Source organism: Pezoporus occidentalis, unplaced genomic scaffold (assembly GCF_034315485.1).
Source record: "Pezoporus occidentalis ecotype Australia unplaced genomic scaffold, CSIRO_AGI_Poc_V1 ctg313, whole genome shotgun sequence".
Taxonomy (NCBI): domain Eukaryota; kingdom Metazoa; phylum Chordata; class Aves; order Psittaciformes; family Psittacidae; genus Pezoporus; species Pezoporus occidentalis.
This window is the reverse complement of record NW_026915084.1, coordinates 119,038-139,762: the sequence shown is the minus strand read 5'-3', so window position 1 is coordinate 139,762 and position 20,725 is coordinate 119,038. Positions and strand designations below refer to the sequence as shown.

Here is a 20,725-nt window from a genome sequence, read left to right as displayed (position 1 = left end):
TTGGAGCCATAATGTGAGTAACAAGGAGTTTGTAAGCTGTTGTGAAAATTGCCATTAAAAGCCCACAAAAGAGGAAAGCAGCGTTTGAGCCTTTCTGTGGCTGGTTCTCGTGGCTGGGACGGTGTGCATGCAGTGCCTGCTCTGGCTTCCCTTCAGCCCTCTGCAGCTCGGTGAGATTCAGAGTCTCAGCAGTGGCTTGAAGGTGTTTTTCTGCAGCACTTGGTGCTTTGTGCCCACTTGGTAATCGGTGTGAACCTGTACAAAGAGCTCAGAAAGGGGATTTACCCTGGAGCTCGGTAACTGCCCTGTGGGAAGTCACTCATTGGAGTCATTCTTTGGAGGTGTTCATAGAATCCCAGACTGGGTTGGGTTGGAAGGGACCTTAAGCTCATCTGGTTCCAACCCCTGCCACGGACAGGGACACCTTCCACTGGAGCAGCCCCCTCCAACCTGGCCTTGCTCTTGTATCTTGTGCCGTTTTAGGGACCTGGGATAACCTCTTCCAGACTGCTGGACAGGATCTGCTCCTGAACCCAGATAGAGACTTCATCTGTGTCCTCTTCTGCCTTGGTTAGCCAGTGCCATCAGAGGGCTGAGGTGACAACCAGCTGCCATCCATGGTCCTTGTGGTCCCTGCAAGTGAAACGAGGGCTGGTAGCCAGACAGCAGCTCCTCCAGCTGCCGACCCCAAGGGGTTTGTTGTGCAGATTCCGCTCACCGATGGCAACTTCCACATCCAGGTTTCCTGCCAGCTCTCTCCTCGGCACCGGGGTGATCAATTCCGGGTTGCTCTGGGCCTCAAGACGTTTGTGTGCCAGGAAAGTCGCGTTTCCTCCCGAGCCGGCGGGTGGCAGTGCTGCAGAGACACCGCTCTGCGCCTTGCAGGCTCCTGCGGAGGAGCTGGGAGCTCCTGCCCCTTGTGCTGCTCTCTCTGTGTGTCTGAGCCCTCTGTGACACCGCTGCCGCCTCCTCCTTCCTCTGAGCCTCTGCTTGGGCTTTATGTTTGTCAGTAATGAGCAGTCCTTATCTCCTGGTGCACAGGATCAGCTCAGCTGGGCTCCCGGGAGCGTTCCCGAGTGGAGCACTGAAGCGGTGTCTGGAACAAGATAAGGCACATCTTCCACAAAAGAGGCTGTGGAACGAACTGGAAGCAACATACATGCAACCTCCTGTATTAAACTGTCTCCTTCTGTGAGCTGCAGGAATGTGTCACCCTGAAATAAGCCTTAAAGCAAAAATGACAGGCAAATGGACAGGGTTGGGATAACACACCAGAGCAGGGAGAAGGGCTGGGGAGACACCTTGGTTCTGCGAAGAGCATCCCCTTCCTCATCACTCGTGCAGCTCTTTGGTGTTTGACGTGTCCCTGCAGGAAGGTAAATGCTCATTTCTGACACTCCTGCAGTCTGTGGTGGTGGTTGGGGAGTTCCTGACTTGCAAGTAAAAGCTCTTCCCTTTGTCATCCCTTTTCTTTGTTCTAGCAGAGTCACAGGCTCAGGTTGGGCTCTTCTAAAACCGGCCTTTATGCTCACAACAAGGTGTCGTTTCCCTGCCCTGCCTGGTGAAGGGTTTCACTTTGAGACGTTCCTTTCCCTCTGATCCCTCCCTCCCTCCCTCCCCAGCTTCCTGCCTCTCACAGCTGGCGCTCAGCAGCGCTCCACCTCTCGTGTGGAACCTCGCTCCTGTTCAACATCTGCATGTTGAGATAGAGCCACTTTCACCGGGTGCTGTCCTGCCTGGGGCTGATGCGTCCACTCCATCCCAGGGCTTTCCTCCGGTTTCACCCATTTCCTCTTCCTCAGATGGGGATTGCAGAACTTCCTTGGATTCTTTCCCTTTTGGGGCACTTTGGTGTTTTCTTCTTTTCCCACATCCTGGCTGCTAAGGTTGAGTTCCTGGTTTTTCTGATAGCGTTCTGCATCATTGCCTGGGTACTTCACCTCCCCTCTGGGGTGCTGCCTTTGCCATGGGGTGTTTCCTGGTCCCTCTTCCATGCATGGTCAGTGATGCTGGTGGAGGAACATCCACTTCCAGGTGTAGCCGTGCCTGAGCTGCCCACTGAGGTCAAACAATGTGGACAGCACAAAGCACAAAGCTGGTTGCCATGTTCTGGCACAGAGCTCGGGAAGCTCAGCTACAGATAACGGGAGGAAGCGACCGGAGGTGATGGGGAGCAAGGAATCTCAGGGCACCTGCAGCTGCAGGAGGATGGGACCATGAATTGTGGCCAATGGGGGAAGGACACGAGCACACGATGTCTGAACCAAAGGTGCGTATTGCTGCTGCTGACCAGGTGAGCTGCAGGGCTGGAGCTCCATGGGGATCCCACCGAGTTCCACACAACGGGAAGAGAAATCCCCTCTAGTTCTTACCTGTCAGCAGCTCTTCCAAACGAGCCCCACGTTTCCCAATTGCATGCTTCTATGGAGAGCAGGGTAGCACTAATGCTGCAGCAGGCTCAGAGCACTGGCAGCCAAACAGCTCCTGTGTCAAGCACCTCTTGATTTATCAAGTCATCATTTTCTGACTTTACTCCATTCCTAAATGCTTATCTCTGGGGTGTCTTGCCTGCACTGCTCCTGTCCGTCCCAGTGCTGGCAGGTCCTGAAGGGATTACAGATGTTCCTATTTACTCAGGTACATCTTGTGATCCTCATGTCATTCACTCTTCGTTGGCTTATGGGGCCTCCAGCAGCAGCAGCTCTTCTGCCGCATCCACCTTGGTGGCTCTTGAGGCCGTGGCTCCCGTTCCACCCAGCAGAAGCAGCTGTGCTCAGGGGAACACGAGAACTGCTGGAGCAAAGAGTGGTGGTAAAGGGTTTGCCAGTGGAAGGTATCCAACTGCTGCCGCTTGCTCCCGTGCCAGAAAGTCCCATTTGCTGGCTTCAGACTTGGTTTTTTGGTGGGGTTTGGTTTTTCAACGCGAGCAGGAATGGAGCTTCCCTGTGAGGAGGAGAATTGAGCGCTGCGGTAGGCAGGGAGTGAGGGCTGCAGAGCTGCTCTGGGGGGCAACGGAGGGGCCTCTCTTGGCTTCCTGCACCTATGAGCACCTGGAGAGTAAAGAATGCCAAGCAGAGGATTAACTGCTGAGTACCATCTCCAGGGGTACCCAACCACCCACGTTACAGAACGGCCTAGGAAAAAAAAAAACTAAAAATCAGGTTTTTCTGTTTCCTCTTTTTTCCCTTTCCTCTGGGGTGGGGAGAGAGGTGGTGTGCTTTCTGATAGAGATATATGCTTAGATACGCCGGTGGGAGACAGGGATTTGGCTGCCCCTGCGCTGGCTGTGGTCCAGCGTGAGTGATATTTGTTATCTGGGATGTCAGCAGAACAGCAGTGAGGAGAGATGCCGCTGACTCAGTCCTGCTGGGGCTTAGGAACCGAGTTCTGACTCAGCCTGGGAGACTGAGGGGTTTGAGATTAACCCCCACTGGGTCAGGCTGAGCTGAAGACAACCTAACAGCATGGGGATGAGCCCTGGAGACAGGTGCTTGAGTTCCCTTATGGGTGGTGATACAGGGACACCAACGTGGATTTAACCCTCCCAGTGGCTCTTGGTAATGTGGGGGAGAGCAGGGAGGGGGCTTTGCCTGGGTTGCTCTGCCCTGGCTCTGCCTCTGTGGTGATGTGCTGTGTGTGGGGAGCACCAGAGCCTTGGGAACTCAGCTGCTCCCAGGAGCTGCTCTTAATGCAGGGGAGGTTTGGGTTTGTGATGCCGAGATGCTGGGCTCTGGGGCTGTGAAGGGGGACAGAGAAAAGCACGTTTTTGTGGGGGGTCTGCATTGTCATGGGGGAGCGCTCAGGAGATCGCAGGCTGAAAGAGGTTGATAACTGCAGGTCTTGCTTAATAGAGAAAGGAAAGAGGACAGGAGCAGCTCTGCTCTGGAGCCAGGCTGAGAGAGCTGGGCTGGGTCAGCCTGGACAAGAGAAGGCTCCTGAAGGGGAGACCTGAGAGCAGCTCCAGTGCCTGAAGGGGCTGCAGGAAAGCTGGAGAGGGGCTTGGGACAAGGGATGTAGGGACAGGCCAAGGGGAATGGCTTGAACCTGCCCGAGGGGAGACTGAGCTGAGCTCTTAGGCAGAAGCTCTTCCCTGTGAGGGTGCTGAGGCGCTGGCACAGCTCCTGAGAGCCGAGTACATGGTCCCCTGTGAGCCCTGCCAGGCTTCCTGTGCCCATGGGCAGGCTCTGGCCATGCTCCTCCTTCAAGGCCGCTCACTTCCCCTTCACCAGCTTCCCGTGGGGCCCTGCAGATGATGTGTTTCACTTGTCAGGTCTCTATCCAGCTCCACTCTGTGCCTATGTGCTCTTTGACGTCCGAGGCCAGTACTTCCTTTCCCTGGGCCAGGAAGTTTCCGCATCCCTGGCGCATGTCACTGCAGGGCACTCATCCCTGCAGTCATGCTTCCAGCTGGTCCCGAAGATGCTGAGATGCACAGGTCCAGCCAAGGAGGAGCTCTCCAACAGAGCGGAGAGGTCTGCAGGGAGGTAAGACATCTGTAGAAGCCCTTAGGATAAAAGTCATGACAGGCTGAGAGTGCTGGGGCTGGAAGCTGCGTGGAGACCTCAGAGCAGTGTCTGGAGGGGGCTGCAAGGATGCTGGAGAGGGGCTCTTCATCAGGGCCTGTAGCGATAGGACAAGGGGTGATGGGTTCAGACAAACAGGGGGAGTTCAGGTTGGAGATAAGGCAGAAGCTCTTCCCTGTGAGGGTGCTGAGGCGCTGGCACAGGGTGCCCAGAGAAGCTGTGGCTGCCCCATCCCTGGCAGTGTTCAAGGCCAGGTTGGACACAGGGGCTTGGAGCAAGCTGCTCCAGTGGAAGGGGTCCCTGCCCGTGGCAGGGGTTGGAGCTGGAGGAGCTTTAAGGTCCCTTCCACCCCAACCCATTCTGATTCTAAGCTCAGTGTCCAGGGTGCTGGCTCCTCACATGCAGCAGCGCTGGCACACGTGCTCACACCCACGCCGAGCCCGCCTGGCGCAGCAGCCGCGGGCTGTGGGTGTTGTCAAGTGTTTCTGACTCAGGCTCCAGATGCCATTGTTGGAGCAGAGCTCCCCGTTCTGTTGTTGCTGCCTCCCAGGCGGGATGGGCAGAGCCGTGCCCGGCTCCATCCTACCTGCTGCGAGCAGCACGGCACCCAGAGCTGCCCTCAAAACCTTCGAGCCCACAGGAAGGGCTTTTGTAATTTTAGAAGCAGCATTGCTGTGGAAACGAGCTCTTGGGGGATGAGTCAACGCTGCGCGGTGGTGCTGAGAGCCCAAGGCTCCTGCCAGCCCCGCGGGACCGGGCTGCTCTGCAATTTGGAGCGCAGGGGGGACCTGTGCTGGAAAGGGCAGGGAGGAAAGCGGAGGCAGGAGTTGGGAGGCTCGAGCAGGCTGAGGTTACCCAGCACAGGGGAAGCAGGAGCTCTGCTCCCTGGGTGTGCTGGGGACATTGGGCCTGGTGGGCACAGCAGCGTCAGTGCTTTATCCATGGGCTGCGGAGGAGTTATTGCTAATGGTTACGTGAGGGAAATGCACTCAGAGCCTTCTGGAATGCTGCTTTTCGGGGGATTGAGCCTGTCCTTTCAGAAGCTGTTCCCTAAGCACCACAATGAAGGTCTGTCACCCCTCAAGGGTGGCTCTTGGAGCTCTCTCTTGGTGGCACAGCCAAACAGGCAGGGTGCCCAGAGAAGCTGTGGCTGCCCCATCCCTGGCAGTGCTCAAGGCCAGGTTGGACACAGGGGCTTGGAGCAAGCTGCTGCCGTGGAAGGGGTCCCTGCCCATGGCAGGAGTTGGAGCTGGAGGAGCTTTAAGGTCCCTTCAATGCAAACCAGGCTGGGATTCTGTCATCACAGGCTGCTAACAAACGAGATCCATATGTAATGCCAGCTGCGGTGCTCTCTGCTGAGCTGGTCCAACACTGTCTGTCCTTATTCTGTCCAGCCTCCGTCCAGTGCTTCTATTTCTGTCACATTAAAAAGTCCAAACTGCATCAGACTTCAAGCAACTGTAACGGGGGCAGTCGGAGGAGAGGCTGCAAAGGCCAGCGCCCAGGGATTTCTATAGATAACGGGGAAGGCACAAGGAACATTTCAGCACGCAGGAAGAGAAGAGGGCTGATGGCAAAGCCTCTGTTTAATTTGGATGTGCTTACCTGCAGTAAATACCCAACCAAGCCTCAAGGAGCTGGCAAGTTCCCAGAGGCTACCTGCAGCCCTGTCTTCCTCCCACCCCAAAGCCATCTTGCTGTCAGCAGTGATGCACCTCTGTGTTGCACAGGAACAGGAGGCTACTGTAGGATGAGACCTCAGAGGGAGCAGCTGATCCATCCAGTCTCAGCTTGTGTGGAAGCAGGGACACCTTCCCCTAGACCAGCTTGCCCCATAGAGGCTGGCAGCATGCTCGTAACCCCTCGAGCTCATACCCTTGAAGGCTTATGAAGAACAGCAAATGCATTGAGCAGGACCCCAGGAGCGAGGTCGCGGGTAGGAAACACCACGGCCTGATGCACTAAGGTCACCAGCAGACAGGGAAGCACATCACAGCACCCTGCTTGTGGGTGTCAACTGGGGGTTAAATGGGCCTCGGAGAGCCCTGAGGGTGGGGTAAGCTGGGGGCTTGCTGTCAGCCCGAGGTGTGCATTGCTTCTTAGGTGGGCTTGTTCCCTCTGGCTGCAGGAGGAGCCGGGGCTGCCGCTCTGCAGGAAGGTTTGCTACGCTGTTGGGGGCATTCCCTACCAGATGACGGGCAATGCCCTGGGGTTTTTCCTCCAGATCTTCCTGCTGGATGTCGTGCAGGTGAGTGGCCACTTGAGACAGGGTTATCTGCAAAAGGGGTTTAGCATAAGCTCAGCACAATGGGGCAAGGGCAGGGTTTGGTGGGTGGCTAAACCCCTTGGAAATGCTCATTAGAATTAGCTGTTCAAACTGCATCAAAATCTCATCATGCAAATACTGGTGGGGGTGCAGGAGATGTTTCTGGGCCACTTCAGTGCCTGGAGTGGTCTCCAGGGGATGCAGATGAAACCTTGGCTCGAGGGAGCTGCCTCGGGCTCACTGCTCACAGCTTTTCAGCAGGACTTCCTTCCCTTTCGTGCTGTGGTTTCTGTTTCCCCTTCAGCTGGAGCCGTTCCATGCCTCTTTGATCCTTTTCCTTGGAAGAGCCTGGGATGCAGTTACTGACCCAGCTATTGGCTTCCTGGTCAGCAAGAGCCCGAGGACAAAATACGGCAAGCTGGTGCCATGGTGGGTGTCGGGGCTGGAGCTTCTGGAGGGTCTTTGCTGGGCTTATTGAGTACTAGCACCAGGAGGCACTGGGATGCTTCACTGGGAGTTCAGTGTGATTGTGGCTTCTGGAGAATTCCAAACCTTAACGTTGCAAGGACACAAAAGATGACACAACTCGCAGTGGGGTCCATACGTCATTGCAGTGAAACAGGAGGGATGTACTGCAAACCTGTCTGCTTGCTGTCACTCCGGGACCTCATGTTCTCAAGGCTTTGGTGCTCTGAGAGCCCTGTGTGGTGGCACATAGAGTGTGGCAGTTTGCTGTGCCAGCAGCTCTAACCACAGGCAGATCTTCCACATGGAGGGTTCCTGCTGCCCCCCCCAGTTCTGCTGCAGGGCAAGGGCTTGAAGTGGTTAAGGAAGAGAAGAAGAAATGTTGGAGCATTACTTTTTCACTGCGATGGGCACTCACCTGAGCAGAGCTGCCTCCTCTCACATACCCTGATCTCACAGCAGCTGGGCTCTGGTTCGGAAGCTGGGGAAGAGGCTGTGCTACGTAGCTCAGCTTGTGCAAGGAGAAGTGAGACCACCGTGTGTGAGGGTCCCATGTGAGCAGCTCCGTGCCTCCACAGGATCGCGTGCTCCATGCCCTTCGGGGTGCTCTGCTACTGCATGATGTGGTCCAGCCTCCCGGATGCCACCCCCGCCACCCTGAAATTCCTGTGGTACCTGTTCATGTACAGCTTCTTCCAGACCTGCATGACTGTAAGGAACATGGTGCCTGGGGCAGGCTGTCTCACACAACAGCCTGTACTGCAGGGGATGGGACCACGCTCGGATGGGGGGGTCCCAGGAAGGACCCAGAGGAGAGCAGTAGATGGGGGAAGCAGGATGGTGCAGACCATGCCAGCAGGGATGGGGAGATGGAGCAGTGGGTGCATTTGAATGCTGGGGTTGCAGTTGGGCTGCCTGGGCATGGTGATGTGATCTTCTCCATCACTGCTTTGTGGGAACAGAGCGTATCACAGAAGAGGGTGCCACTGAAGGCAGCATCATCTGCTGTGTGTAGGGATGAGGGGGGTGATGAGCAGCAAACCAGGGAAGCAGCAGCTGCGGCTGTGTCTGAACTCTGCTCTCCCCAGTGCTACCATGTGCCGTACTCTTCCCTCACAATGTTCCTGGGAGGAACCCAGGGAGACCGTGACTCAGCCACTGCCTACAGTAAGTGTCTGTGCCCTGAGCCCCTGTCTGCCTGCATTCCTGGGAGAACCTCCCTGGAGGAGGGAGGAATGAGGTCCTTTGGCTTGGAACAGGCTGCAGACTGGCTGGGGTAAACCAGGAGGTGAAACCAGGGATGAAACCAGTCATCTTCTGCTGAGAATTTAGCTGCACAAGCATTTCTTAGCTCTGTATCATCCCCGAGGGAGTCAGGAGACAGATTTATTGGTTCCAAACATTAAAGCACTGACTGCTGGAGCAAAGGGGGGGGAAAAAAGAGCAGGTAGAAACAGCAGGTCTCTGCTTCTGGGGAAGCTCTGGATGGTGGTGCCTCTGGTTCTGTTCCCAAAGCCAGTCCTTTACCTTAGGGCTGTGTCCCAGCAGCCAGGGAGTGGGCTGAGGTTTCTCTCTGGCTGTCCTGGCAGGAATGGGGATGGAGGTGTTCAGCACACTGCTCGGGTCAGGAATCCAGGGGCAGATGGTGGGCAGTTACCATGCCCGCATGAACGGCTGTTCCATGTCGAATGAGACCGTGTCCAACACCAGCACCTCCGGCCTCACCGGCTCCCTGGACAACACGGTACGGGCTGGCTTGGCACAGCCACCCTTCTGCTCCACACCGTACCCATCCCTGGCAGTGCTCAAGGCCAGGTTGGACACAGGGGCTTGGAGCAAGCTGCTCCAGTGGAAGGGGTCCCTGCCCGTGGCAGGGGTTGGAGCTGGAGGAGCTTTAAGGTCCCTTCAGCACAAACCAGTCTGACTGTCACTGCGCACTGTCTCTCATTTTCCAGCGTAGAGCCTATTTATTTGCATCCCTGGTCCTGGGCTCAGTCTATTGCCTTTCCTGTCTGGTTCTCATCTTCGGTGTCAAGGAGCAGCCAGGTAAGGTCCATTTAGATGCAGTCTGGAGAGTGCCCAGCGGCAGCTGGATGATGGTGAGGATGGGGCTGCAGAGGAAAGTGTGAGGCAGCGGGAGGTGGGCACCTGTGGGTGCAGGGCTCAGAAACACAACAGCTACTTGGATGCTGTTGTGTCTGTACTGAGGCAGTGGAGCTGCACCCCAGACACAGCGGTGCACCCCCCCCCGTGCCCCCCTGTGCTGTGGTTCTTCTCCAGTGCTGTCTCCTCTCAGGGCCCCTCAGGCCCCTGGGGAAGGTTGAGCTGCCCTTTGCCAGCTGCCTGAGGATGATGGTGGGACACAAGCCCTACACCCAGCTGCTCTGTGCCTTCCTCTTCGCATCCCTGGCTTTCCAGGTGAGAGACCTGCTGCCACGGTAGGAAGAGAATGTGGGGAATGAGGTGTCCAGGCGAGTTTATCCAGACAGCGAACTGAGGACCCCAGCCATGAACATCCCCATGTTGCTTTCCCAGACCACACAAGGGATCTTTGCCTTCTTCTGTACCCACGCTGCGGGGCTGGCCGGGAAGTTCCAGCATTTAGTGCTTATCATGTTGGTAAGTGAGCCCAGGCAGACCTTTCTGATGGAGGGGCTGAGCCCTGGGTCACCTCAGCCTCCTGGAGTGATGTGCTGCTGTTTCTGTCCACCAGCAAGGACATCACCCATTGCTGAGCCTCCCCTCTGGTTCTCTCCTCAGGTCACAGCTTCCCTCTCCATTCCCTTCTGGCAATGGTTTTTGGGGAGATTTGGAAAGAAAACAGCAGCCTCCCTGGGCCTGGCAGTGAGTTTGCCCACGGCCTTGGATTGAGAAGCCCTGGGAGGGGACAGCCTTGTCCCCAGCTAACCATGGTGTCTGGGAGCAGAGCCACGTCTGGCTATGGTGTCTGGTCATGGCTCTGCCTGGGCAGATGGGTGCAGGCTGCTGTGAGCAGCAGGAAGGGTCCATGTGCTTTGGTCTTCCCTTTCCCCCTCTGCACAGCTCATCATCCCAGCCCTGGTAGCTGTCACCCAAGTGATGCACAACTTCCCGGCCTTCATCTTCCCGGTGATGGTGGCAGGCTGCAGCATGGCTGTGCTCTACCTTTTGCCATGGTGAGTGCAGGCACCTCCGAGCCTCCTGCCAGGCAGAGCAGAGGGGAAGGATTTAGGGAGATCAGCACCCTCGATGTGCCAAGGCTGCCTGTTTGCTCGGTGCAGCAGCTTTTGAGGGACGTGTGGAGATGGGACTGGGAAGGGACACGGATGGGATCCATGGTCCCCCAGCAGCATCTTTCAGTCTGTGCTCAGGTTTGGCAGCAGCATGCGCAGGGCACTCTTTTAATTCTCTTTTTCTGAAGCATTCTGTCTCTCTCTGCTGCTGGGAGCAGCTACGTCTGTGTTCAGCTGGGTGGGTGCCACTGACATGTCCCTGGGGCTGTGTCCCCCCAGGTCCATGCTGCCGGATGCAGTAGATGACTTCATGCTGAGGAACCCCGGCTGCCTCAACCTGGAGGCTCTCTTCTACTCCTTTTATGTCTTCTTCAACAAGCTTGCCGGGGGCCTTGCCGTGGGGATATCCACACTGAGCTTACAGTAAGTCCCCCATGAGCACCACCTCCCTCTGTCAGCCCAGCACAGGCAGCTTCCACTGCTGCTCTCTAGAGTGTTGAGAGGAGGTGCTGGAATCAGCCACAGGAGAATCCAAATTTGTCTTTCCAACATCTGTTGGGAGCAAGAAAAGCAGAACCCCCCCAAAACCTGAGCCCCCAAGACCAGGCTCTAGAGGAGAGCAGCAGAAGTGCCTGCTTGCCCTCTGTGATGGCCTGATGGGGCTGGGGGAAGGAAAACCATTCTCCTCTTTAGTTTTGCAGGTTACCATGCTGGAGACTGCACATCCAACCCCTCTGTGGTCCTCACCCTGCAGCTTCTCATGGCTCCAGTCCCAATAAGCCTGCTGCTCATTGCCATATTCGTCTTCTGCCTCCATCCCATTGGTGAGGAGAGGAGGAAGGAGATGAGAATGGAGATGGAGGCAATGGGGTAAATTTGAGCTCCCGGAAGCCTTGGTCCTAGCCCAACATGCAATGTTTTATGGGGGAGTGCAGCTCCCCATGTCTGAGCTACGATCCCCTCAAGGGGTGCACTTCCCAATGGGTTTTGGGGTTCCTCTGGAGGCTCAGACCAGCTTTCATGTGTGCTGCTGTTCACAGACACCAGGTACAACCCAAATAAGCCCTGGCTGGCAGCGGGTGAGCTCACCGGGACGGACGCGGAGCTGCTGCGCTCTCAGGATGTGCTGCTCTCAGGGAAAGCCATCGCTTCCTGTTGTTTCCTGTTCCCTGTCCCAAAGGCCTGCTCTGCATCCTGCCCCCCTTCCTGTCCCGCTGCACACATACAGCGAGCTCTGACACCTCACTGGGGCTGCTTGCTCCAGGGCTTGGCCTCGCTGCTCTTTCGGCAGGTCCTGGCAGACCTGGGCAAGGCAGATCCATGGTCACCTCCCGGGACAGGCTGCAGTGCCAGCAGGAAGGGCACTGGGGGGGCAGAGGTGTCACTTCAGCTGTGGAAAGCACACACCAAGAGCACTGCGGTTGTTTGCAAAAGGAAGCTCTTTTTGACCAGATTTTAGGGAAAATACAGCCAATGCAGCACGACCCTTGTGCTTAGGCTGCCCTTTCATAGGGAAACGGGGAGAATTTCTTTGTCCAAGGGTGAAACTCAAGCCAGCAGTGGTTTAAAGCATGAGCTTCCCAGCAGGAATGGGCTGCACTGCCCCGGTCATGCAGCTGGGCAGGATTGTGGCAGCTTCTCCTGCTTTCTGCAGCTTGGGAGCTTATGGCACAAGTGTCAAATGAACGTCATTCATGTGGGGCAGGCCAAGGGGAATGGCTTGAACCTGCCAGAGGGGAGACTGAGCTGAGCTCTGAGGCAGAAGCTCTTCCCTGTGAGGGTGCTGAGGCGCTGGCACAGGGTGCCCAGAGAAGCTGTGGCTGCCCCATCCCTGGCAGTGTTCAAGGCCAGGTTGGACACAGGGGCTTGGAGCAAGCTGCTCCAGTGGAAGGGGTCCCTGCATGGAGCTGGAGGAGCTTTAAGGCCCCTTCCAACCCAAACCAGGCTGGGATTGAAGCTGGTTTCACATCGCAGCCCGGAGCTGATCTCCCCCTGCAGCCTCTCGCAAGCGCTGCTCGGCACCCCCACATCTCTCCTGGCAACAGGGAGGAGGCAGCAGGGGGAAGAGGCGCATCCACCACCCCGTAGCTGTCAGCTGGGAGCCGAGGCGGAGCGGGAGCGTGGTTATTTTTAGGGCTGGGGCTGTGGGTGCCCGTGGGCCGCCCCTGCGGCTCCCAGCCCCGTGCCCACCGCCACCATCCCAAGCAAAGCAGCCCCAGTCCTGCACGGAGGTCACGGGAAGCCTCGGGCCCTGCAGCACAACTTTGGATCAGCGGGGGAGATGCTTTAGAGCCGCGTCAGGGCCCCCGCAGCCGCTCCGGGTCAGAGCCGTTCCTCAGGCACACAGAGAGCCTCCGGACTGGTTTCTCCCCCCTTGTTTTTCCTCCTGCTGTTGTCTTGGTTTCTGGTGGGCGCAGGGTGCTCTGTGGCATCGCCTGACTCAGCCCATGCTGAGGCATTGGGAGGCTCTGCCCACTGCCACCGCCGTGCTTTCAGCCTCGGCGCTCTTCGATTCACAAGCAAGCAAACGCCTCTGAGCACTGAGGAAACGTTCTGATTGTTGAGAGTATAAAATCCTGCAGAGAGCACAGATTACAGAACCACGGGATTGTCTGGGGTGGAAAAGACCTTTACGCTCCTCCAGTCCAACTGTTAACCCAGCCCTGCCAAGGCCACCACTGACCCATAGCCCCAAGTGCCACATCTACGTCTCAATACCACCGGGGCTGGTGACTGCAGCCCTGCCCTGGGCAGCCTGTTCCAATGCCTGAGCACCTCTGGGGCAGGAATTGTTCCTCAGCTCCATCTAAACCTGCCCTGGGGCAGCTTGAGGCCATTTCCTCTTGTCCCATCCCTTGGGAGCAGAGCCCATCCCCTCCTGGCTCCATGCTCCTGTCAGGCACTTGTAGGGAGCCATCAGGTCCCCCCTGAGCCTTCTCTTCTCCAGATTAAACCTTCCCAGGTCCCTCAGCCCTTCCCCATCACGTTTGTGCTCCAGGCCCTGCACCAGCTCCATTGCCCTCCTCTGCTCCATGCAAAGTTGGGGACCACGGGCCCCATCTGCGTGATGCTCCAGCATCAAGCAAGGGAAGGCACCCTTGGTGTTTCAGCATCTAAAAGATGCGAGCAAAGGGCAGAAGCCATTAAAACCCACTCCATCCCTTCAGGTGCTATTTCAAGTCTCCTCCCCTCGTGCCCCACTTTACAGCAGCTTTTCATGAGCCTCTTGGCTGTCCTTGGAAGGTCTCTGTTCCCTTGCGGGTGCTGCAGTTCAGCTCTTGAAGGGAGGAAATGGGACGCTTTGAGGCACAAATCCTGTGCCTGGAGCAGGTCTTTACTGGAGCAGGGAAGAAAAGAGCTGCCGCTGTCACCAGCAGAGAGTCCTTTTGGAGGGTTGATTGGACCCGCTGAGCCTGCCTGGGGCCATGGGGCCGGTGCTGACCTTTGCCTGCGTGCTGAGGAGCAGCATCAATGTAGAACATGGAATGGTTTAGCTTGGGAAAGACCTTGAAGCTCATGGAGTGAAACTGTTAACCCAGTGCTGCCAAGGGCGCCACTGACCCATGGCGCTGGGCACATCCGCACGTCCTTTGTATCCCTCCAGGGACGGTGACGCCAGCACTGCCTGGGCAGCCCATTGTAGTGCCCATTGCAGTGCTTCTAATGCCCATTGTAGTGCCCATTGCAGTGCCCATTGCAGTGCCCGTTCCAGTTCCTCTTCTAAAGCCCATTGCAGTGCCTGTTCCAGTGCCCGTTCCAGTGCCTCTTCTAAAGCCCATTGCAGTGCCTGTTCCAGTGCCCGTTCCAGTGCCTCTTCTAAAGCCCATTGCAGTGCCCATTGCAGTGCCTGTTCCAGCCTCTTCTAAAGCCCATTGCAGTGCCCGTTCCAGTTCCTCTTCTAAAGCCCATTGCAGTGCCTGTTCCAGTACCCGTTCCAGTGCCCGTTCCAGTGCCTCTTCTAAAGCCCATTGCAGTGCCCCTTCCAGTGTCCATTCCAGTGCCCCTTCCAGTGCCTCTTCCAGTGCCTCTCCCAGTGCCCATTCCAGTCCCCATTCCAGTGCCTGTTCCAGTGCCCGTTCCAGCCTCTTCTAAAGCCCATTGCAGTGCCCATTGCAGTGCCCATTCCAGCCTCTTCTAAAGCCCATTGCAGTGCCTGTTCCAGTGTCCATTCCAGTGCCTCTCCCAGTGCCCATTCCAGTCCCCATTCCAGTGCCTGTTCCAGTGCCCGTTCCAACACCTGAGCACCAGTTTGGGGCAAGAACGTTCCTCATATCCAGTCCAAGCGTTCCCTGGCGCAGCCTGAGGCTGACACCTGAACTAATGCAATGCACGGCCGTTGTTTCACACACTGACTATAGCAGCGTGTCAAGAGGTGATTTCCGTGGTTCAGGACAGCTTGGGAAGGCCACGGAACCATGGAATGGGTTGGGTTGAAGGGACCTTAAAGCTCCTCCAGCTCCAACCCCTGCCACAGGCAGGGACCCCTTCCACTGGAGCAGCTTGCTCCAAGCCCCTGTGTCCAACCTGGCCTTGAGCACTGCCAGGGATGGGGCAGCCACAGCTTCTCTGGGCACCCTGTGCCAGCGCCTCAGCACCCTCACGGGGGGGAGCAGCCGCTTTAACCGGTAACCCCGGTGGTCCCGGGGTCCCTCACGGCAGGGCCGCGTTGCCCCGGCAACCGCGCGGTGCCAAGATGGCGGCCGGGGCCGGGCAGGAAGGAGGCTGAGGGATGGCGGGGGGGGAGCGGGAAGATGGCGGCGGGCGGGGGCGGGCTCTATGGCGGCGCGGGGCCGAGGCTGCGCACACGTGGCCCCTCCTCCCTCGGGCTGCGGGAGCTGAGGGTGCGGGAGCGGCACCGGCACCGGCATGGGCGTGCATGTGGAGACCATCGCCCCCGGCGACGGTGAGCCGCGATCCGCGCCCACCCTCCCCATGCACCCCCTTTCCCCCTTCTCCTTTCCCCCTTTCCCCGCCGCTCCGGTCCCGGTCCCGGTGCGCTGACCGTGCGTGTCTCCCCGCAGGGCGGACGTTCCCCAAGCGCGGCCAGACCTGCGTGGTTCACTACACGGGTGAGTGCCGCCCGCCAAGGGCCCCGCAGGGCGGGGCGGCCCCGACCGCACCGGCGAACGGGAGGGGGGGGTCCGGTACCCCCGGCCCTGTCCGGTGCCCGCGGGACGCGGTGGGGGGGTTCGGGCTCTGAGCCCCGCTCCTCAGCCCCGGCAGCTGCGGGGACCCCGGGCCCGGCCCATGCGGGAGGCGCGGTTGGGCCGCGGCGCTCCCCGGGGGAACCGGGAGGGTCCCGCGCCCCCCCCCCCCCAGCGGGGCTTTACCGGGGGAGCAGGAGGGGGATCGGGGTCTGGGGGGGCCCGGGCGGGGAGGGGGGGCCCTGGCTGTGCCCTGGGGCCGTGCCGAGGCCCCGGGGGTCCCCGTGGGCGCCGCCGCTTCCCACCCGTGTCCGGCCCTGGTTTTGGGGCGCACCGGGAGGCGGCCCGGGAGGGAAACGGGGCGGGCAGGGCCTGTGCCCCGTGGGTCCCGGGGCTCTACGGGCCATGGGGCGGTGATGCCGGGGACCCCCACGCTGTGGCAACCCCCGGGAGCCTCGGGCTCTGGAGTGGGGTCCCCGTTTTTATCGGGGTGCAGCCCCAGTGCCATCCTCGATGCCGCTTCTCCCTTGTGGGGTGACAGCCGGGTGCCTGTGGGGCAGGCGGAGACCCACAGCGCGCCCGGGGCTGGGTTTGGGGCGTGTGGGGATGCCCATGCCGTGGGGAGCCCTGGTGTGGGTACCACGGGGCGGTGGTTGGGTTGTGGGTATAGCCCTGCGAGCCAGGGAGGGGCACGCTCCACACAGTGCCCTCCATCAGCCTTCAGCGAGCTTGAGGGGAAAGAAACCAACCTTGGGACCCCCAAAAACGCTTTGGGGGTCACCCCAGGGGTTTCCTCTCCTCCTCGCTCCCCCTTTGAACAGATGGGGGTGGCTGCTGTGCTCTGGGTAAAAACGCATCCATGGATTCAAGGCTGTTTCTGGCCATAACCCATTCCCCTTCCCACCCTCTGCTCACCCCCAGCGGGGTCCGAGGGCGCCCATCTCTGCAGAGCAGGACCCATGCACCCAGGGGTGCTCGGTGGGCACCCAGCCCATGGCCGCCCCGGCCTTCCCGTCCCGCTGTCAGGAAGCGGCGGAAGCGGCTGGGTCTGCCCCGGCCGCCCCGTTTCCTCCGCCGGTGGAAGAACAAAGGGAGCCTGGCAGGCACTCAAGTGGCTCCCGGTGGGCCAGCGCTGCCGCCTGCCAGCCCCGCTGCTCCCAGCGCCAGCGCTCCCCTCTCGCCGTGCTCGGTCCGTGCCCCCCCCCCGCCCTGACCTAGAGCTGCTCACGGTGGGTGCCCACGTCCCGGTGCTTCGGGCAGAGCCCGGTGCCGTGGCTCCCTCCGCACGGAGCCTCCCCGGCAGCAGCACGGAGCTGCCGTGCGTGCGTGGGAACAGCTCCTGGCTTCCTTCCCTCCGGTTGTTTGCTGTTATTGTCTCCTTTTGTCCTTCCCCCCCCCTCCCAGTTCCCTCTGCAGGCAGCAGGGATCAAACCCCTTCAGGCCCTGATGCCGTTTGCGTTGCTGAACGCTGCGGCTCCTGCAGCCCTGTGAGAGGCCAGAGCAGGGCTTGGATCTCAGGGAATGTTAGAGCTGCCTCTGGTTCTCCAGCCCCATTGCGGTGCTCACTGATCCCGGAGCAGCATCAGGTGCTGTTCTCCAAGGCTCCTTCCAGAGCCTAATGTCAGCTCCATCCCCGGCTGCCCTTTGCTCCCATGTAGAAACCTGCAGGCACTGGGGAGATCCAGCCCGTGGTGTGCTGAGAGGGGTGCACAGCCAGTCAGCTCCCGCTGTGATGGGTTACGGATGTGCCCTTAAAAACCATGTTTTGGGGTTAAAAAGCAGTGAGCAGGGATGAAGAGCGTGGGGAGCTGGTTTGGTCAGCCATCCGGGAGCAGCCATTTCATCCCAGAGGTGAGGGATGGACACACAGTCCTGATGCAGGAGGGCAGCACAGGGGAGCAGAGCATCCTCTGAGTGCATTGCTCACGCTGGGATTGTGGAAGGGGGACCAAACCCATTCCTTCGGTCCCAAGTCCCTGCTCGAGGTTGCTGCAATGGCCTTTGATGTGAAATCAGCTCTAAAAGAAGCTAAATCAAGGATAAATTCCCCCATGAGTTTGGGAGCAGATGGGTGGGCAGTGGGATGCGGGGTGGGAAGCAGCGGCCCTGACCCCCCCCACCCCGTGGGTCTGGCTGCCGGGGCAGTGGATGCGGTGCCCCACAGCGCTGCTGGGGGGGGGGGAGGCTGGGGCGTTGCAGGCAGCGTCTCCCGGCTGCTGCCTGCCAAGTGTGGCAGAGACCTGGCAGGGCCCCGCTGCCGGCGTGGCTGAGCTGGGGCTGCTCTGCAGAGCCCCAGTCTGCAGGGCTCCGTGGTCCCCCTTGGCGTGGTGCAGTCCAGCTGAGGTCTCCAACGGGGTCCAGTGGTGGGAGCTGGGGCTGGTGGGTCCCTGTAACCCATTGCCATGGGCTTTGCCCTTCTCACGGGGCTGGTGGTGCCAAGCAAAGAGCCCTGCCAGGGTCTGCGATGTGCCAGGGGCTTTCTGCTGCTCCTGCTGCTTTGCCAGAGGATGCTTTGCTTTGTAATAGCGCTAAGATCTTGTTATCTCCTCACCCGGGGATGGCAGGGAGGAGGAAATGGTTGCTCATACTTGTCCAGGGCTGGAGAAATCTCCCAGGAGCCTCACGGGCAGAGGAGGCACCTGAGCTGAGGATGCTGTCTCATCGGAGCCTCTTTGTTTTCCTCGCTGGTGCGATGGGGGAGTGCAGCAGCCCCGTGCTGGGCAGCAGGGACAAGCTCCTCGGCGTGACCTTTGCCATCCTGGGCTGGGGACAGCGAGTGATGGATATCCCTGTGCTGCTGCAGCCAGCTCAGCCCATGCATCCCCCTTTCCTGCAGCCAGGGAGCTCCCTGCAGGATGCTCCCCAAGGGTGGATTTGCCCCCACGCGTCCCCTGTTTGCTGTGACAAGCAGTGGGGCTGGGCTGCGTGTAGCCCTGGGGTTTAGCTCTATGGGTGCTCAGGGGAAGGATGCAGGCAGGAGCTGTGCCCGCCTCATTGCTGTGCCCCAGGGCTCGGAGCTGAGCTCGGGGTCAGCCGGGGCCGTGGCCGAGCGGCGCTGCCGGTGCCAGCAGTGGGGCCTGTCCCGGCTCCTGCTGCCAGCGGCCCCGCTGGGCAGGAGCAGAGCCAGGGCACGGCAGCGGTGCCAGGAGCTGGGAGCAGGCGCAGCCACAAGAGGTTTATCCCGGTGGGAGGAAACAAGGAAGCTCTGGGTTCACTTCCCCGAAGTCCAGCTCGAAGGCCTCTGGATGGGGGAGGTTTTGCTTTCTGTGACACAAAAAGCTTAATTCTGGGAGCAAGGAGAGCTGCATCTTCCTGGTGCTCGTTGCCCTGCAAAGGTGATGCGTTTGCCCCATTCCCTCCTTCCCACCAGCGTCTCCCATCACCGCGGCGTTGTGCCATCATGGTGCGAGCCGGGGTCGAGATGCCCCATCCCATCTTGTGCACAGCTGCGTTTTCTCGTGCCCATGGTGAAGGGAAGTCGCTGTGCCCTGCGTGCTGCTGGGTGAGGTTGGTTGTTCAAGACTATAGAATGGTTTCCAGCCAGGAAAACAGGTTTTGGGGGCTGTTTTGGGAAGTGAAGGAGTGAGAAGCGTTTGGAGGAGGGTTTGCTATTGCTCTTGCTGCACTGGGCACTGTGTCAGTGCGGAGCTGTAGCTGCCTTATAGGAGCAGCAGTTCTGCTGGCCAGGGGAGTTTCTGCTCCTATAAGGCAGCTCCGGCTCCAAGATTCCCCAAGAAGGTCAGGCAGGGAGCAAGGGAGGGGAGGAAATTCCTCCTTTGCTCGTGCTGGGGAGTTATATTTAGCCCTGGGGATATCAGCCCTCACCACGCAGCGTGTGCTGGGGGATGTCCTGGGCAGCGCTTGCTGCTGCCTCTCCCTGTTGTCATTCCTGGCTTTGGGAGTGACTTGGCTGAGGATCAGCAGGACACGGGAAGGGCTGGTGCCAGCTGGGATGGAGCCCCGGAGCCCTGGCTCGTGCTTTGGGTGCCTGAAGATGGAAGCCTGGCTGAGGTGTGTTTGCTGGTGGGATTGGAAGTGCCGGGCCTGATCCTGCTGCCTGCTGAATGGCTCACAGTGGTGCTGCAAGGGGAGGAAGGCATCTTCCCCCCTCTTCCATCTTCTCCCCTCATCTGTGCTCAATCCCAGCCCAGAGGAGCGGCCGGGAGCAATCCTGCCCTGCCCCACAGGATGCCCTATGGCTGCTGGTGGGGTTTCCCCTCCAGGCTGCCCCATGGAGGTGTTTCCCAAAGGAAAAGGATCCTGAGCTCGGAGCTGAGCTCCTTAACTCAGGCCCATGTGAGCTCTCTCGGTGGCTGTCGCTGCCGCGGCTGCCAGCTCCCAGCCTGGCTCCCCGTGTCCCCAGCGTCTCCCTCTTCTCGCTCGCAGGTATGCTGGAGGACGGGAAGAAGTTCGATTCCTCCCGCGACAGGAACAAGCCGTTCAAGTTCGTGATGGGCAAGCAGGAGGTGATCCGCGGCTGGGAGGAAGGCGTCGCTCAGGTGCCCGCTGCGTCCTTGTCTGTGAGCTGTGCCCGCGGCGCGCGGCTCCTCTCCTCTCCCATCCAGTCCTTCCCTTTATAGAATCACAGAACAGTTCGGGTTGGAAAGGACCTTGAGATCATCCAGTTCCAACCCCCTGCCATGGGCAGGGACACCTCACACTAAACCATGGCACCCAAGGCTCTGTCCAACCTGGCCTTGAACACTGCCAGGGATGGAGCATTCACAACCTCCCTGGGCAACCCATTCCAGTGCCTCACCACCCTCACAGGAAAGAATTTCCTCCTTAGATCCAATCTAAACTTCCCCTGTTTCAGTTTGAACCCGTTACCCCTTGTCCTGTCACTGCAGTCCCTAATGAAGAGTCCCTCCCCAGCATCCCTATAGCCCCCTTCAGATACTGGAAGCTGCTCTGAGGTCTCCACGCAGCTTCTCTTCTCCACGCTGAACAGCCCCAACTTCCTCAGCCTGTCTTACCCCCCTGTGCCCGCCGCCCGTCGGCACCGGGGCTGTGAATGCCCCCTCCTGCATCACCTGGCCCACGGTAGGAGCCGAGCAGGGCCGGGCCCGGCAGCACCTACGGCACGGCCGTGACTCAGCGCTGCCATTTCCCCGC

General features: G+C 59.3%; 2 protein-coding genes across 4 annotated transcripts in view; both read left to right on the top strand.

Moving 5' to 3' along the window:
- The window catches only part of FKBP1A (FKBP prolyl isomerase 1A), a 46,108-nt gene that overhangs the window by 23,398 nt on the left and 1,985 nt on the right, over nucleotides 1-20,725 (top strand). Inside the window, exons 2-4 of one of the 2 annotated variants that reach the window (XM_062628306.1) lie at nucleotides 15,306-15,369; nucleotides 15,488-15,535; nucleotides 19,997-20,109. In XM_062628306.1, the coding sequence (XP_062484290.1) occupies nucleotides 15,333-15,369; nucleotides 15,488-15,535; nucleotides 19,997-20,109 (198 nt within the window). In that variant the 5' untranslated portion in view covers nucleotides 15,306-15,332. Of the gene's footprint in view, nucleotides 1-15,305; nucleotides 15,370-15,487; nucleotides 15,536-19,996; nucleotides 20,110-20,725 lie in introns of those variants that run through there. The other variant, XM_062628307.1, reaches the window with a different exon arrangement.
- On the top strand, nucleotides 4,313-11,948 carry LOC134168520 (sodium-dependent lysophosphatidylcholine symporter 1-like). 2 transcript variants are annotated; one of them, XM_062628295.1, is made up of 14 exons: nucleotides 4,313-4,484; nucleotides 6,652-6,771; nucleotides 7,094-7,218; nucleotides 7,833-7,965; nucleotides 8,343-8,421; nucleotides 8,844-8,998; nucleotides 9,210-9,300; nucleotides 9,551-9,672; nucleotides 9,790-9,873; nucleotides 10,015-10,098; nucleotides 10,297-10,409; nucleotides 10,746-10,889; nucleotides 11,160-11,290; nucleotides 11,507-11,948. In XM_062628295.1, exons 1-14 carry the CDS (start codon nucleotides 4,398-4,400, stop codon nucleotides 11,923-11,925), a joined length of 1,887 nt encoding a protein of 628 aa, XP_062484279.1. In that variant the 5' UTR covers nucleotides 4,313-4,397; the 3' UTR covers nucleotides 11,926-11,948. The 2 variants fall into 2 exon arrangements, with proteins under 2 accessions (XP_062484279.1, XP_062484280.1); XM_062628296.1 differs by having other exon boundaries at nucleotides 4,315-4,484; nucleotides 11,160-11,336; nucleotides 11,507-11,674.